Consider the following 16,030-nt stretch of genomic DNA (forward strand, 5'->3'; position numbering starts at 1 on the left):
TTACACTATTCTACCTAAGAATAACATGGGAATTTTAAATTTACAATTTTAGTATTTATATCTGTAACTAATAACCATACAAAAATACGTTAATATACTAAATTATTTGTTTTTAAGCTATTTAAAATGTTCTAGCGAAAAATTGGGAAACTTTGTGTTTTGAGGGTAAAGTAAATGAGAAAACCCAATTTTTACCCCCAAAAACTTCGTTCCCATTGTTCAGGACAAAAATGCTTGTACCGACAATGCTGCTCTGATGTCTTAGTGCTGTCCTGGTCGTCACAACCACGAAAGATAACCGTACTTGTATTGATTGAAAATAAGTTTGAGGAACTTAAGATACAAGTTGCAAACGTCAGTATGTATGAAAGGTGTTTTTGCACCACATTGTTCGTGCTTTAAGATTGGTGTTGCCTGTTCTGCAATGTGCAAGGTTTTAGGTTTGTAAAGGGGAATCCTGCTTGAACACCAACTTGGACAAAACCAGTAAAGATGGACAAGTTGCTAAGAATAATAAAATTGTTAATGAGTCGTCTGAGAATAATTATTATTGTGATGATGAAATTGTAAAGAGAGATACTACAGAAATTGTAGAAAAATAGCTTTAGTTTAAGTACTTCATTTTAATATGTAATGTAAGGTTTTATACAAATACAATAGTAATAAAAATAAATTACAATAGTACAAATACAAATTTGTAATAAATGTAAAAAAATAACTTAAATAACTACCTAAGAAAAATACATATCAATTTGAAATTGGTCTTAATAGATTTGCATAAAAAACACGTTGAAAGATTATTCACACCACCTTAAAAGTTGAAATTTTTGCTTAGTAACCTATGTAATTATGTTATAGTGTAAAACTTAATGCATCCCCTTTTAGCGAACATCCCATATAGGAGATAAGCTATTACCGAAGGTGTTATGGTAAAACATAGACCCAAAACCGATTTACGTTTTCATTTCGATGCCCCCAGAAACCTAAAGCACCATCCAATCAAAATATTATATATGTGTTTATATACATATATATAATATAATCTATCCATGTTATATATGTGTCCGTAAACATGATAACTCGAGTAATTTTAGTTCAATTTTAACGAAACCAGCATAATCGGTCCATGGAACAGGGTTTTATGTGGTAATTTTTTTTTATTTTTGACCCTGAAAAGACAAAGTTTCCCAAATTTTCTCTATAGCATTTTAAAGAGCTTAAAGAAAACAAATAATTTAGTATATTAACGTGTTTTGTAAGTGTATTAGTTACAAATAAAATTCAAAAATTGTAAAATTAAAATTCCATGTTATTCTTAAGGAGAATAGTGTAAAATGATTTTGTTTGTTTGTTTATTGATATGTCTTAATAAAACATGTCAATTTTATTTGTTTTATACTAGGCTATTGATATTTTACTATAAACACACTTTATTAGCCTCCTTGTAGCAGCAAACCTAAGTATTCATTAAACTCAATGCTATTTTAGATTTAATTGAAAATCGGGCAAATGAAAATTCCCTTAGTCTGCAGGTTCGCTGTGCCGGTTGTATTTAATATTTCCTCTTACTCCTTGTGATCCTTCCCTCTTATTTAGTAAAGAATTACAGTTATTTTCAATAATCCCCTTTTATATAAAGCATGGAGGTAACTAATTTTATTACTTTATGAATAAATGTTTAAATATCGTAAAAAGTAATAATATTTCGAAACACCCTGTATGGAGTGGTTTAATACACTTAAAACTACTCCCAATCGATTAAAAATAACTAAAACCATCGAAAACCACACCTCACTCGACCTTAAACGTAAAAACAAAATTATTCAGGAACAAGGGCCCTTCAGAACAAAAAGGGCCCCAAAAAGGGCCTTAGGACGCCCAAAATTTTGGGGACTCATCGGATCTTCATTTCTCATATTATTAGTAACTCACAGGTGAAATTTCATGAATGTACAAATTTTGTTGTTTATATTGAGTGTTTTTGTATTATTTTACCTGTACTAAAATGGCAAAGGTCCTGTGTAACTATTGAATCTACTGAGATCAGCAATTTGCTACCAGGGTTGTTAATAACATTAACATAGGGTTCTGTGGAACGTTCGTACAAATTTCTTATGGGTTTTCCAAGGAATGTGGACTGCCAGGACAAAGTGTGTTGAGTTAGGAGAACTTTGCTGCTAAACACATCATATGAGACAAATTAAGTCCAGGCAACTCCATATGTAGGCTACTGTAAACATTTTATCAGGTTACATGAATAATAATGTAGAAGTAATATTCTTCTTTCTTTCTTCTTCCTTCCATATTATTCCTACTAAGCCTCTCTCTGTTTGCAGCTGCACAGGTCGAACCCTGAGAGAGTGTATGTGTTTGAGCGAGAGGGAGTGTGGTGGAGGGGAGGACTGGAGGGGGAGGCGAGGACAGAGTTGAGAGTGATGGCAGACAAAGGACGAGGACTTTGGTCACAACTGTCAACATCGGAGAAAACTAAACTTTACGACGCAATAGGTTATGTCGAGGAGACTGCCAACAGACCTGAGAAACCCAAGCAGTACATAGGTAGGTCGTAGATTTGTTTAAGGTTCACATGAATACTCCTTGTGTAATATATTACTGGTGTGGCTAACTAAATTGGTGGGCCATGACCTGTTTCTAGTTTTAGTAGTAATGACATGTATTGTCAGTAGACTGTATCGCATCGTTTTTGCTAATAAGCAATTTAAACAAATACATATGTACCAACGTTTACAGGTTGTAAATGTACAAAATTTAACATTTTCACACTTTTATGGTGTTAATTAATAATTTAATACCTTATCTGTACTAGGGATCCCAGACGTCCTCTTTTTCCCGGACACGTCCTCTTTTTGGGTACAAAAAAAAACGCCCGGGGGGATTTTTGGCAATACTTTCAAATGTCCGGGATTTTGACTTTGTGCGAGAATAAAAAAATATTTCTGCAAGAATTAATATTAGCAATCAGCTTTTATAATTAATCGTCATCATAGCATTAAACTAAGTTAAAATACTACACTTTAATAATATCTTACTAAACTATTATACCAGGGGAACTTTAATAATTTTTATTGCAAATCGTTCTACCAAATTGAATTCATTGTAGTCTTTACACTTGTGGCGAACGAATGGACTAATTACAAACTCTAACCCAAACCTCGGGATCGTTTGAGTCTTGACTATTTTTTGTACGTTATGAAAAGACTGGAAGATCGGCAGACGACGGACGCTTTCAGCCATATACGGCAACGGCAGTGTCCGATGCTGGCGTGGCGTTCGACGTTCGGCCGCATTCTTCTTATTTAATTTTTCGGCATTTAATGTTACCATTAATTTTAACCCAAATGGTTTAGAACTTGAATTGGGTATTGGATAAAGAAAAGAAGTTGTATCAAAGTCCAAGCTTGAAGGGTAGTTAAATATTAATTTATCTGAGTTCAGCGATAGGAATTTGTTATTACAGTAATGTAACTCAATGATTACCATAGAAAATTTTTAAAATTTCAATATTAAATCATTCATATTTAGAGCACCTGATATCATATTTAAGAATAACACTACCCAATTGGTATGTTGCTAGCCACAAAACAACAACAAAATGGTAGTGTCTCAGACTTAGGTGCGGAAGGGACGGATTTAATTCCCGGCACAACCACTCACAACCACAAAAACTTTATTCTCACATTGACCCATTGTAAAATGCCACTGGCGTAGAAAAAAATTAGAACACTGAGAACCAACTCTTCAGGCAGTAGCAGTGACGGGACGCCGACGGCATCGTTAGTTGGGTAGTGTACTTTGTGTAGGTTAACTGTTGCTTGCTGGGCAGGTATAATGCAGTCGTGTTGGGTGCTAGTTCTTAAACACTTCTTAGATAAAATAAGTTCTCTGGTTCAAAATCATGGTCTGATTTTGGACAATTTCTGTTTAGCATGCACATTGGCACCAGGGTGTTTTTGTAAATCAAACATGCTTGAATGTGTTGTAATGTTGCGGTATTCCTTTGATATTAAAACCACAAGTCTCAATAATAAAAAAATACCCCCGCCGCAGCAAACCTGCAGACTAAGCAAATTTCCATTTGACTGATTGGATTTACACTGAAATGTCTACTTAAAAATATAACATTATTCTTGATTTAAATAGAATTAGTTTAACAAGTACTTAGGTTTGCTGCGTCAGACATTTCTTGACCTTTAAAAAATAAACTGGGAAGCTTGAACACATTAAACTAGGTCCTCAAAATAGCTTAAAAAGTACTAATTTTAGCACGTTATTTCCAAAATTTTACCCCCCAGGCCCCCCGGTGACCCCCCAAAATATATGTCTAGGTCCACCCTTGGTGAGTAATTTTGTCCTCTTTTTTGATGGAGGGTCCCTGGGAACCCTAATCTGTACAAACTTTCTATTAATTGGGAACACAAGGAATAAAGATGGATTTCTTAACTAAGGACTAATTACAGAGTGGTGTGAGTGACTCGATTGGTGAGCCAAGCTGAGTCTAGCCTTTTAGTGATTGAGCACCAAGTCAGAAAACCAAGCTTGAGCTGATCTTTTACTATCACAATATTATTGCGACCGCAGATCGCGTCTGTGAAGATTGTACAATTGAAAAATTTACTGCGATCATGAGAGATTATCAATGTCGACAAGACCGCAGATGTTAGTGGTGTCTACGCTACTGCAGGAGAAGACAATGATACCTACGAGAATACAGGAAACATTTAGGATTTGGCAACGATCACGGAAGATGACGATGATGTCCACGCCAACACTTCTTTTGTCACCCGTTTTTATTTATAAATATATTTACAACTATCAAGGTTAAGACTATCAATGTAAAGGGTTGGAAGTGTATATTTATTTAAGTTTCTTCATACACTTTTTGAAAATATCAGGTGTTTTGATTTTCATTTAATTTGTTGCAGAGCACAAGGTAAACTTCACTCTGGCCAATTGTAACCTGAGTATGGTCAACCGGGGGAGGGAGATCCTTGTGCTGACATTGGCACAGTTCCTGGCCAGCGTAGAGACTCGACCTTCTGCTCGAGCGTTTAAAGTGTCGGCTCGTGTTGAGAGCTTTGTGGTTGAGGGGGCTAGCGTGGAACACGATCTAGTTCCCATAATCACTGCAGACAACATTCTAACTGGTGAGTGTCATCTGTTAGAATGTTTTTATTATTTTCTGTTTTTAAGCCATTGGCTCGTTTCACATTTTGTAAGGGAAGGTTCAAACCCTGTCAACATTTTGTTAGCCCCATTAATTTTTATCCAAAGAAAAATATCATCCGTGTTTTCAAGAAATGACTCCACTTGGGAAAGAATTAGCAAACTTCAGAATTGAAGTTGAGCGCTATAACTTGGATACCAAGATAATTTGATGCTTCAATTGGTTTATGAGAGAAACCAAACAAAGGAAGAAAAAAACTTTTTTTTTGGGACCTTATGATATTTGAGTTCTATTTTTGGTGATGGTTAGTGATCTTTGTTTCAAAAACATTAAGATATGTGATTTTTATTATTAATTTTTTATTTCTAAATACAGAACTCCTTTAATTAGATTACTATAGGTCGGCCGGTTAGAAAACAACCTGCGCAAAATTTTTAGCACATGTAGGGGAGGTAACGGCGAGGGAGGGTATGTTCCGGTTCCCCCTCTCCGCCAATGGCCGTTTTGACACGACACCGGCACGTCACCGACTCGGCGCCACCCCGGTGTCGTGAAAGTTGGAATCCTGTATTACCAAATGGAACTGCTTACACAATGATATAATAACATTTCATGATGCTCAAATATTGATAGGATTTAGGCTATACAATATTTTTTGCAGGACCTATTTTTCTCAAGTTATGAAGAACGTAATTATTTACATTTTTATCAGCTGTATAATTTAATTGCTGTTAATATTTATAAAAGCTTGGGGTGGGGAGGCAGCAGAGTGAGGGAAGAGCCATAGTCTGTCTCACTCCCACAGCTCGGTATCTCTCTCTCGTACCAATGCTACGAGGAGGACGCTTTCTAACCGGCCGACCTATAGCTGTTACTTTACTAGTGTAGATTCTTGTGGTTGGTCTCTGCTTAGTGGATTATCTTTATTTTATTTTAAAGTTTCCTTGCTCCTTAACTGGTGATCATCCCAGACCATTTCTTATCTTTAGTTCTGTTTAGGATTCATGTGATTGGTCTTTGCTTTAGTGGATTGTTCTCGCTTTTATAAAGTTTCCTCGTTCCTAACTGTATGAATGAATGAATGAATGAAAACAGTGCTTTATTGAATAAAAATAATCCTTACAAACATAGGCTCCTCGCAGGAAGCCACATTGACTTACACTCCTCGTTCGTAACTGGTAATCACCCCAGGCCCCTTCTTATCTTTAATTATATTTGAGATCTTGTGATTGGTCTCTGCTTTAGTGGATTGTCCTTGCTTTTCTAAGGTTTCCTCGCTCCTAAATGGTGATCACACCAGACCAGACCCTTCTTATCTTCAATAATGTTTTAAAATATTGTGATTGATCTCTGCTTTAGTGGATTGTCCTTGCTTTTCTAAGGTTTCCTTCTTCCTAACTGGTGATCACCCAAGGCCCCTTTGTATGGTCAATACTGTTTGAGATTCTTGTGATTGATCTCTGCTTTAGTGGATTGTCCTTGCTTTTCTAAGGTTTCCTCGCTCCTAAACGGTGATCACGCCAGACCCCTTCTTATCTTCAATACTGTTTGAGATTCTTGTGATTGATCTCTGCTTTAGTGGATTGTCCTTGCTTTTCTAAGGTTTCCTCGCTCCTAAACGGTGATCACGCCAGACCCCTTCTTATCTTCAATACTGTTTGAGATTCTTGTGATTGATCTCTGCTTTAGTGGATTGTCCTTGCTTTTCTAAGGTTTCCTCGCTCCTAAACGGTGATCACGCCAGACCCCTTCTTATCTTCAATACTGTTTGAGATTCTTGTGATTGATCTCTGCTTTAGTGGATTGTCCTTGCTTTTCTAAGGTTTCCTCGCTCCTAAACGGTGATCACGCCAGACCCCTTCTTATCTTCAATACTGTTTGAGATTCTTGTGATTGATCTCTGCTTTAGTGGATTGTCCTTGCTTTTCTAAGGTTTCCTCGCTCCTAAACGGTGATCACCCCAGGCCCCTTCTTAACTTCAATACTGTTTGAGATTCTTGTGATTGGTTGTGATTCCTTCTGAAAATTTAACCGAGGAAGTAAGCAGCTGCAAAACTAATCAAAAAGAAAGGGTAGTGTTTAAAAAATATAAACGTAGAACAAGCTACATGAACAATGAAACGCTGCACAACATCCATTTTGGAATGATTAAATGAAATTAAGTAATTACCATGACTACAAGAACAAAAAGAACATAAACATTGTTATTAAAAAAATAAATTATCAATATCATGAGGCTTGTGTATCTCTAGCTGTGTATTAGCCTAATTGTCTTTCAGTATGAAAAAGGGATCCCTCTATAAGCCAAATTATTCAATCTATAATAATTTTGTTGTTGGCTTTTTCATTAAAATCAAACTAGATAAGGAGCCACTTGTTCAGTTTATTAATGTAAAAACTACTTTTTCACTCTTGATTTTTAATACATTGATAATTATTTATATGACATTATAAAAGATGCTTTAGTTGACAGTGAATTAACCTTTAGGTTATTTTTTTGTAAAAAAGTCTATGTACACAAAAACACAACAGTGTTTGAAAATCGTGTGATAATTCAATGCTACCAAATCTAAGTCCTGTGTTTTATTTTAAATTGTAATTCTATGTCTGATTTCATTGGACATTTTTATTTTTTTGTTAGAGAATAACCCAAAATGTGGTCTTGTTACTATTTATGGTAAACCTTCTTGGAAGCAATTAATAGCACAACTGAGTACAATAGATTTTATTGACAAATTTAAACATTTTCACATGCTGTGACAGATTTAAACATGGTCAATATAAGGCTTGCATTATATTTTGTGGCTGAGCTAGAAAGCAATTGAAATATACATGTATTGAGTTAAGTATTAGAATATTAGGAGTAACAATTCATCATAATTTGACTTTTAAATGTTTGCTACTACTAACTAAAACTAAAACTTTTAAATTTGATTATTAAATCATATACTGTTAAAATGTCAATGAACAGCATAGTGTGATGGGAAGTACACTTTAAGAAGCACAGTATGAGTTTCTCTTGTTTTTAAAATTATATTACACAAAGACTATACATTTTTTCAAGGTGGATTAAATACTAATAATGTCTAATGTAAATTTTGTGTTTTTACGCCTTTGGAATTTTATGTTTTTCATAGGGAAAAACTGCAAATCCTGGAGTTGTTACCACTAAAGCACAGGTCACACTAGGCTGTTCGCCAGCCGCTGGTGATCAGCAGCTGGCACCAGCATCACCGGCCTACCAATCCAGGCTGAGTCAGCTCAGTGTCAGCTGCGAATTTTGTGGTCACATTAAGCTGACAGTCGCGGCTTCTTTCAATTCGCCGCTGATGCCAGCCTAGTGTGACCCGTGCTTAATTTAATGTTGCCAAATTATAACAATCCTATCTCAGATGATTTAATCTTTTTGTATCCAAACACCACCACTCTCAAGTATGTAAAGACCAGTAACTGTGAAGATATTGAAACTTTTTTCTCCAGGATTTCTTTTGTTTCCTTAATCTAAGGTTCTGTGTTGAAGATGTAATTCAAAAAGTAGCCTGATTAACTGATTGTCAGGAGAGCTTTCTAGTGGTAAAATTGAATAATACAATTAAAGATTACCAATATCATATGTTCATTTTAGCTGTGTATCTACAGTTATGCCAGTAAACTAATTGTGATTATTAAAATCCAGAGACATGTACAAGTTGTGTATATGTTTCATTGTTAGTTTAACTAGTTTTACAATGATATAGCCTACAGTTTAAAAAGAGTATAACATTTTCAGGTAACAATGCTTGCAACTTCCTTGCGATTGATTTTGAAAAGAATCCGCTCGCTTCAGAAGCTGATTATGGTCTTTCCATTTCACTTGAGTCAGTGGAGGCAGTATATCATGAGGTAAGTTATTTATTTCACTATTCCATTGAACATTATAAAGTAGTGTAACAAATTCAAAATTAGCTATGAGGATTTATTCTGGAATAGCAGGGTTATCTGAAAGTCCATCTTGGAAAATGAAACAAAAATTTATGAATAAATTAGAAAATTGTGTAAATTTTTGTATGCATGGATGGGCTCCTTCCCATTTAGGATCTACAAATTCTTGGAACCTAAAACCTTGTACTAAGTCAAATCACTAAGTTCAATGCTTTGAACTTTAACTTGGCATTGAGAAAATAGCATTCAAGACAGTTGGGAATAATATGTGCGCAACCAGTAACCTTCAGAATAGGAAACCTTACCCTCCAAAATGTACAATCTTTTTTTAATCAACTGATAGTATAATCACAAAAAAGTCACAGGTTCGCTACGCTATAAGTCACAAAAAGAATAAATAAAGCAATACAATAAAGTGTAAGTCTAACAATTTCATTGTACAAAAAGTATTTTATTGGATGGTAAAATACTAAAATATAAAATGCAAAATTCACAAATAAAATCTCAGTACAAAAACAAGATGACACAGGACCAGAAACTAAGACATCAAACTAAAGTTTTGAAATTACAAAACACCACTAGAAAAAAATCAGAAGTGCAAGACAATGAAAACAAGTTTGACAAGACGTCATAAAAGAGAGATTATTTCTGAAAGAAAAAAACGAAGTGTAAGAAAAGAGTTTCGTTTAGAGGGGCCATTTATTTTTTTGTAAGATGAAAGTGATTTATCAGTACTCTCTGGAGTTGCTGGACTAATGATGATTATAAAACGATTTTAAACCATTTAAAGTGGTATTTTATGATGTTGTAGCATGCGTTATCCGAACTGATGAGTTTCCTTCAAGCCCCGACAGTGTCGCTGATGTCGGTTGCACAGTCCACCTCCTCTGGTGTGTTCCACAACGTGCGCTCCATTACACAGAGAGCCATCGCGCGACACAAGGCGGTCCAACTCAACCTGGACCTCAAACTGCCCTACTTGGTCATTCCCGAACTTGGCTCAATGCAGAAGTGAGTTACAATCATAATAAGAGATCACTTTTAAACTAAGCAATCGAAAAAGTTTTCACAGGAAAGTTGTCTAAACCGCTCAAATTTTTGTGGGTATGGGGATGATCGAACCTGTCTCCTTCACACCAAAGCCTGAAACGCTAACCAAGGCAAGTAACATTAACAAACCCAACAACAACAAGAAACAACAGTAAACCATGAACAGATTACAGTATGTTTATCTATCTAAAGGGTGTTTCGAAACTCTCTCCTGAAACTCTGTGGGCATGTTACTGAGGTCAAAACAAACCAAAAATATCCTGTAACCAACCATATGCCCTATCTCGTGTCAAAGTAGGATTTTTTACAGTTATGTTTGTTTTTAGCGAATTTCCCATATAGGGAATAAGCTATTACCGTAGTACTCATGGTAAGACCTGGACCCGGGACCGATTTTTTTTTTCGTTTTGAGGTCCCTAGAGGCCAAAAACACCATCCGTTCAAATTCATATATATATATATATATATTTATATATATATACTTTTGTGCCCACCCGGTTTGGCAGTCAGTGCGCTGGTAATTTACTCGGTGTGGCAGTCACCCGCCCGAAAGCCAGTCAGCTCTCCCATAAGCCAGTCAGGTATGGCTTCCCGTGCACTTTATACGTATGAAAAACAGCAAACCGGTGCTGCTGCCTGTGTCGATAAGCGTAACTGCAATACCAATGCGGTGACTGTCTCATCGTGTGTTCTATCCTATCGTGGAGTAGTGTAGCCAAGTACGGCACCCTCCTCGCCTACTTTGTAGCGGTAACACCCAGCGGTCTGTAACCTTGGTTTACTCATTGTTACTATTTGTGTTGGGATAGTGATTAACTACGTGTTAATGTTTAAACATGTTCATACTCCAAATAAATATGATGCACCTCTAATAAGGATCGTCGAATATTAATTAATTATAAATGGTTGAATCTTGATCCTACCCGTTCATCATCTCAGATTTTAAGTTATTTTTATTTTTTTCACCTTCAGTTGAAATTTTAGTCAATTTCTCTTTTATACAATATTTTATATCCTATAGTACAATATTTACAGTGTGTCCACGGACCGGGAACTATACGGATTTTCTTTATTTCGGGAAATATACTTGAATCTTGTCCGAGATACGGGAACTGTTTTTTACGCAATTGCGTAACGCGAAGGAGTAACTATTACATATGGCAACGATATTATTCTATCTGATAAGAATAACCACGAAACTACACTTGAAAGATAAAAAGATTTTTATAATAGTTTTAATTTTACAAACAAACTATTACAGGAATTCTATTTTGGGACGGATGAATGATAAGGAAGCAACAAAAAGTGGTCACGAGTGCAATTGCGGAGATGGGGGGGGGGGGGGGGGGGGTACAATATAACAAACGCCAAAATCGATTATTTGTTTACTTTTCAGATTCCTTATCAAATCTCTCTCTCTCTCTAACGATGTACAGATTGTGAACTTTACGATTTAAGTTTTCCTGCAATTATTTCAGTTAAATCCTGTACCTATCCTTATGGTTTCCTTTCTATTGTTTTTCAAAATAAATAGTAAAGCTGGTTAAACTATTTTTTATTTTATTTTCTTGAAACCAAACACTCTTTACAATCCGGTATTCTGCAGAGTCAAATGTTTAACACTGTGTTTATAAAAATTGAATGGCCACACAATTTCGTGTTTTATTTTTTTAAAGTAATAGTAAATTGGATATTTATATATACCAATAAGTGCTGCAAGCTGTAATGAATGCTTCTGATTAATATCAAAATAAGTTATGATTTATTTTTTATAATACATCGGTCATTGAATACAAACCATTATAGGTTTTCTATTTGTATCTTAAACTTGCAAATACAGTAGAACCTCGCTTAACTGGGATCGCATCATCATGATGCCTATATATTATATAACCTCACAAATCCCAAGAAAATGTTTTATGAACTGTGTTTTTTCAGTCTAATATTTCGATATAACGATATATTTAACTATTTGCGGTAATTTTTATGTGCAGTAGGTTCCCAATTATTGAAATATTACAGTTCATTTGACAAAAATAAGATGGAAGCAAAACGGAGAAATATCGATCAGTAGCTTCAAGGTCAAGCTATACGCTCGCACCTACAGACTGACAATCTTGCACTGACATACTGACAATCGTCTGCTCCTGTCTGCTGTCACAACACTACAACATTTTGTGGTTGGGTCGTTGGGTGATTAGTAACCATGACAACTTGTGGATGGAGAGAAACCAAAGAAAGAATAGAACAAAGAAAAATAATAAGAGGTGTTTTACATCATTGTTATCTTTATCTTATTTTTATCACTGTTGTTATTACCAGAAAGACAGTACTATGACAGTACTACTACTGACAGTAGTACAGTACTATGATTTTATGGTGTTTTATGAGTTATTTGATATTTTTATCCCCATACTTCTGTTCTGAAACATCATGTATTAGTACCTAGGATGACTACGGTATCAGTAGTCTTCTAGTCTATATTTTCTTTTGTTTTAGCGAATTTCCCTATAGGGAAGTAGCTATTACCGTAGGTCTCATGGTAAGACTTAGGCCCGGGACCGATTTACTTTTTCATTTTGATGTCCCCAGAGGCCAAAAACACCATTCGTTCAAATTTTTATATATGTATATATATATATATATATATAGATTTATATATATATATATGTGTCCGTGAACACGATAACTTGAGTAATTTTTATCCGATTTTGATGAAATTTGGTTTGAAGGTGTAAGGCGGGATAAACTTGAATGAGTTCGCGATCCAGCATGATCGGACCATGGGAACAGGGTTTTATGGGGGGTTTTATGGGGTAAAAATTGGTTTTTCTCACTTTTGACCCTCAAAACACAAAATTTCCCAATTTTTACCTTAACCTTCCTAAAGAGCTTAAAAAAACAAACAATTCAGTATATCAAAGTGTTTTTGTACGGTTATTGGTTACGGAGAAAACTAAAAAAATTGTAAATTTAAAATTCCCATGTTATTCTTATGGAGAATATTGTAAAATGTTGTAGTTTGCTTGTTTATGGATATCTTTTGATCAAACTTGGCAAATATATTCATTTTCTACTAAGCAATAATAATTTTACTTAAAACACACACTTTTTTAGTTTCCTTGTGGCAGCAAACCTAGGTACTCGTTAAACCTAATGTTATTTAAATAGATCGATTGAAAATCAATTCAGCCAAATGGAAATTCGCTTAGACGGCAGGTTTGCTGCGGCGGGGGTATTATTCTTTACGTGATTTATTGCTTTACAGTAAGCAAGTTTTGTTTTGTTTGAGTAAGCATACGGTTTAGTTTTTATTACTGAACCAAGGTTAATGACTTAACATATCACGGTTGCGCAATACCTATTGTATTTTGACTATGTAAAATGCAAATTTACAATCACGTTAACGTCCATTTATATAGAGTGTCCCGGAACCGCATTGTTCCTGAGTAAGAAACATATAAATATCATATTTAAATTTTCCAGAAGGCAGAGGATACACGTCCGGTAACCGGACGTGGATTAGACGTCCGGCAATTACTGTCATAACCTAACCTAACCAACCAAACTTGCTGATAATGAAAAAATCGAATTAAGGTTAAATTCTTTCTCTATTAAAAAATTATAAATGCCAAAAATTCTAATTAAAGATGTACAGTTAAGAATAAATGGTATTCAATGCAAAATCTTCGACAAAAAGTTAATGTCACCAACGGGATTCGAACCCTGGGCCTCTTGCATATCAGCCGAGCACCTTATCCACTACACCACGACCACCGATGGCTGGTAATGGTATTGTTGTAGTAAAGGCGTTCCAGGCTCCCGCAACCCCATGACGTCATTGCCGTACGCCTTATCCACGTCCGGTTACCGGACGCGTATCCTCTATGTTTCCAGAAGTCCTTAGTTACTCAAACAGGAAAGTTTTAGGCCTAAATCATTTGAAACTTGTACATTACATATTTTTGGTCAAGTTTTCGACCACTGGACGACCACTAGTTAAAGTTAATTGTATTACAACAATCTTTATAGTAAGCAATATAAGCTTGAATCGGACTTATCTGCCTTCAGCTAATCCATCATATGATAGTACGTTAGAGAGTATGCCCATGCTGAATTTTTACTTATAATTGAAGAATGACTTAATTTATTACCAAGGAATAAATCACACGCCTTACATACACTGTGCTGTTTTAATTCTGTGTAGCTGATTGCTACTGTATTAACCTGTGATCGCATATTAATTCCTTCATAAGAACGTATTTAAAAAAATACTACTTTAATTTTCTAACATTTCTATGATTTATTTACAATAACAGAAATGTGTAAGATTAAAATAAATTAATGTGTTGCATTGTCCATTTAAAGTTACATCATAGGAAATTAAACTGCTATCTAAAACCACTAAAATAAGAATGTACAAAACTATAGTGCAACCTGTATTGCTATACGGGTCAGAAACTTGGTCTTTTACAAAAAAATCCCAGAAGCGCCTTATTACTTTTGAAAACAAAATTTTGAGAAGAATTTTTGGACCAGTAAAAGAAGGAAATGCATGGAGGATAAGGAAAAATAGAGAGTTAAAAGAATTATATGGTGAACCAGATATTGTGGGAATAGTTAAGAGTAGGAGGTTGAGATGGATAGGCCATATTAACCGTAGAAGTGAGAGAGAGATGGTAAAGATGGTACTCAGTGGTATACCAGAAGGAAGGAGACCATTAGGTAGACCAAGAATGCGATGGGTTGATGAGGTGACGAAGGATTTGAGAGGAATGGGAGCGGACTTGGAGCTGGCAGAGGATAGACGAGCTTGGAGGCACATGGTTGGCGAGGCCAAAAACCACCTAGGTTTCCAATGGCCACAGGAGTAAGTATAGGAAATTAAAAATCCACTGAAACTTAAACAATAAAAGCCGAAATTAGTTATAAAGAAAACACGAGTTTCCTTTATATTGCTTTTACAATCGAAATAAACATACTGAGCCACGGCTCGGTCCCCCGGTACTTTTCATTTTAAATTTCAAATAAACCCAATTTTAATTACGTTCCTGATCAAGAACGCAAACTCCGGACTTGCATTTGCTATTTTATATTCAGGTCGGATTTATTTAAAACTAAACAAATACAAACTCATTCGTTGTCCAAAAATCCCCCTCTTCCAAGTAATGCTATAACGGCACATTGCAAAACGAGAATGTTGAAATTCTCAGAAGTCATCCGAATGTTCCTCTACCTCTGCGCGCATCCCTTGCAGTGATTCAATGGTGTCAGACTCAGACCAGCTTGTGTGTGCTTGAAACTGTGCAAATGTAGTCTTCTTCTATAGAAATAAAATTGCAGTTTTGTCTGTCCATTGCGTAGAATCATGCAGTTTTTGGTTATTTTTTACGTTTCTAAGCTATAAAGGCCCAAACGAGTCTCATCTCAATTTCTGTCTGTTTGTATTTCTGTCATTCTGTCTGTACCGACAAAATGTAAATTTACGCTGCCTACTCCGAGAAAACTGGATTACCGATCATGATTCAAATCTTTTTCCTGTATTCACTGGATTGGTTATAGTGTGTTTGGCTGTTAAAATATGGCCTTGCTACTTTGGAAATAAAATAACGAACAATCAAAACCCCGATTTTTAACTCGTACAGTTGCAGCAAACCTTAGTAGGTACTCATTAAACTAATGTTATTTAAATAGGGAATGATTGTAAATATTTTTATGAGATAATTTAGTGTAAATACAATCTCGCAAATGGAAATTCGCTTATTCTGCAGGTTTGCTTTCGCGGTGGTATTTCACTGTTAGTAGGGTAGTGATAAATATAAAAAAGTATCACATTTTAAAACTTATCTTGCCTGCTATAGTTGGCAGGTAATG

General features: G+C 35.3%; 1 protein-coding gene across 1 annotated transcript in view; it reads left to right on the plus strand.

Annotated features, from left to right (window-relative positions):
• LOC128992944 (intermembrane lipid transfer protein VPS13A-like) overlaps positions 1-16,030 on the plus strand; it is a 49,228-nt gene that overhangs the window by 13,729 nt on the left and 19,469 nt on the right. Inside the window, exons 10-13 of the mRNA XM_054416690.1 lie at positions 2,337-2,559; positions 4,944-5,165; positions 8,955-9,067; positions 9,918-10,117. Coding sequence (XP_054272665.1) covers positions 2,337-2,559; positions 4,944-5,165; positions 8,955-9,067; positions 9,918-10,117 — 758 coding nt within the window. The remainder of the gene's footprint in view (positions 1-2,336; positions 2,560-4,943; positions 5,166-8,954; positions 9,068-9,917; positions 10,118-16,030) is intronic.

Source organism: Macrosteles quadrilineatus, unplaced genomic scaffold, assembly GCF_028750875.1.
Source record: "Macrosteles quadrilineatus isolate MER2022 unplaced genomic scaffold, UCM_ALF_1.0 Scaffold_4__1_contigs__length_99947679, whole genome shotgun sequence".
Lineage (NCBI taxonomy): Eukaryota > Metazoa > Arthropoda > Insecta > Hemiptera > Cicadellidae > Macrosteles > Macrosteles quadrilineatus.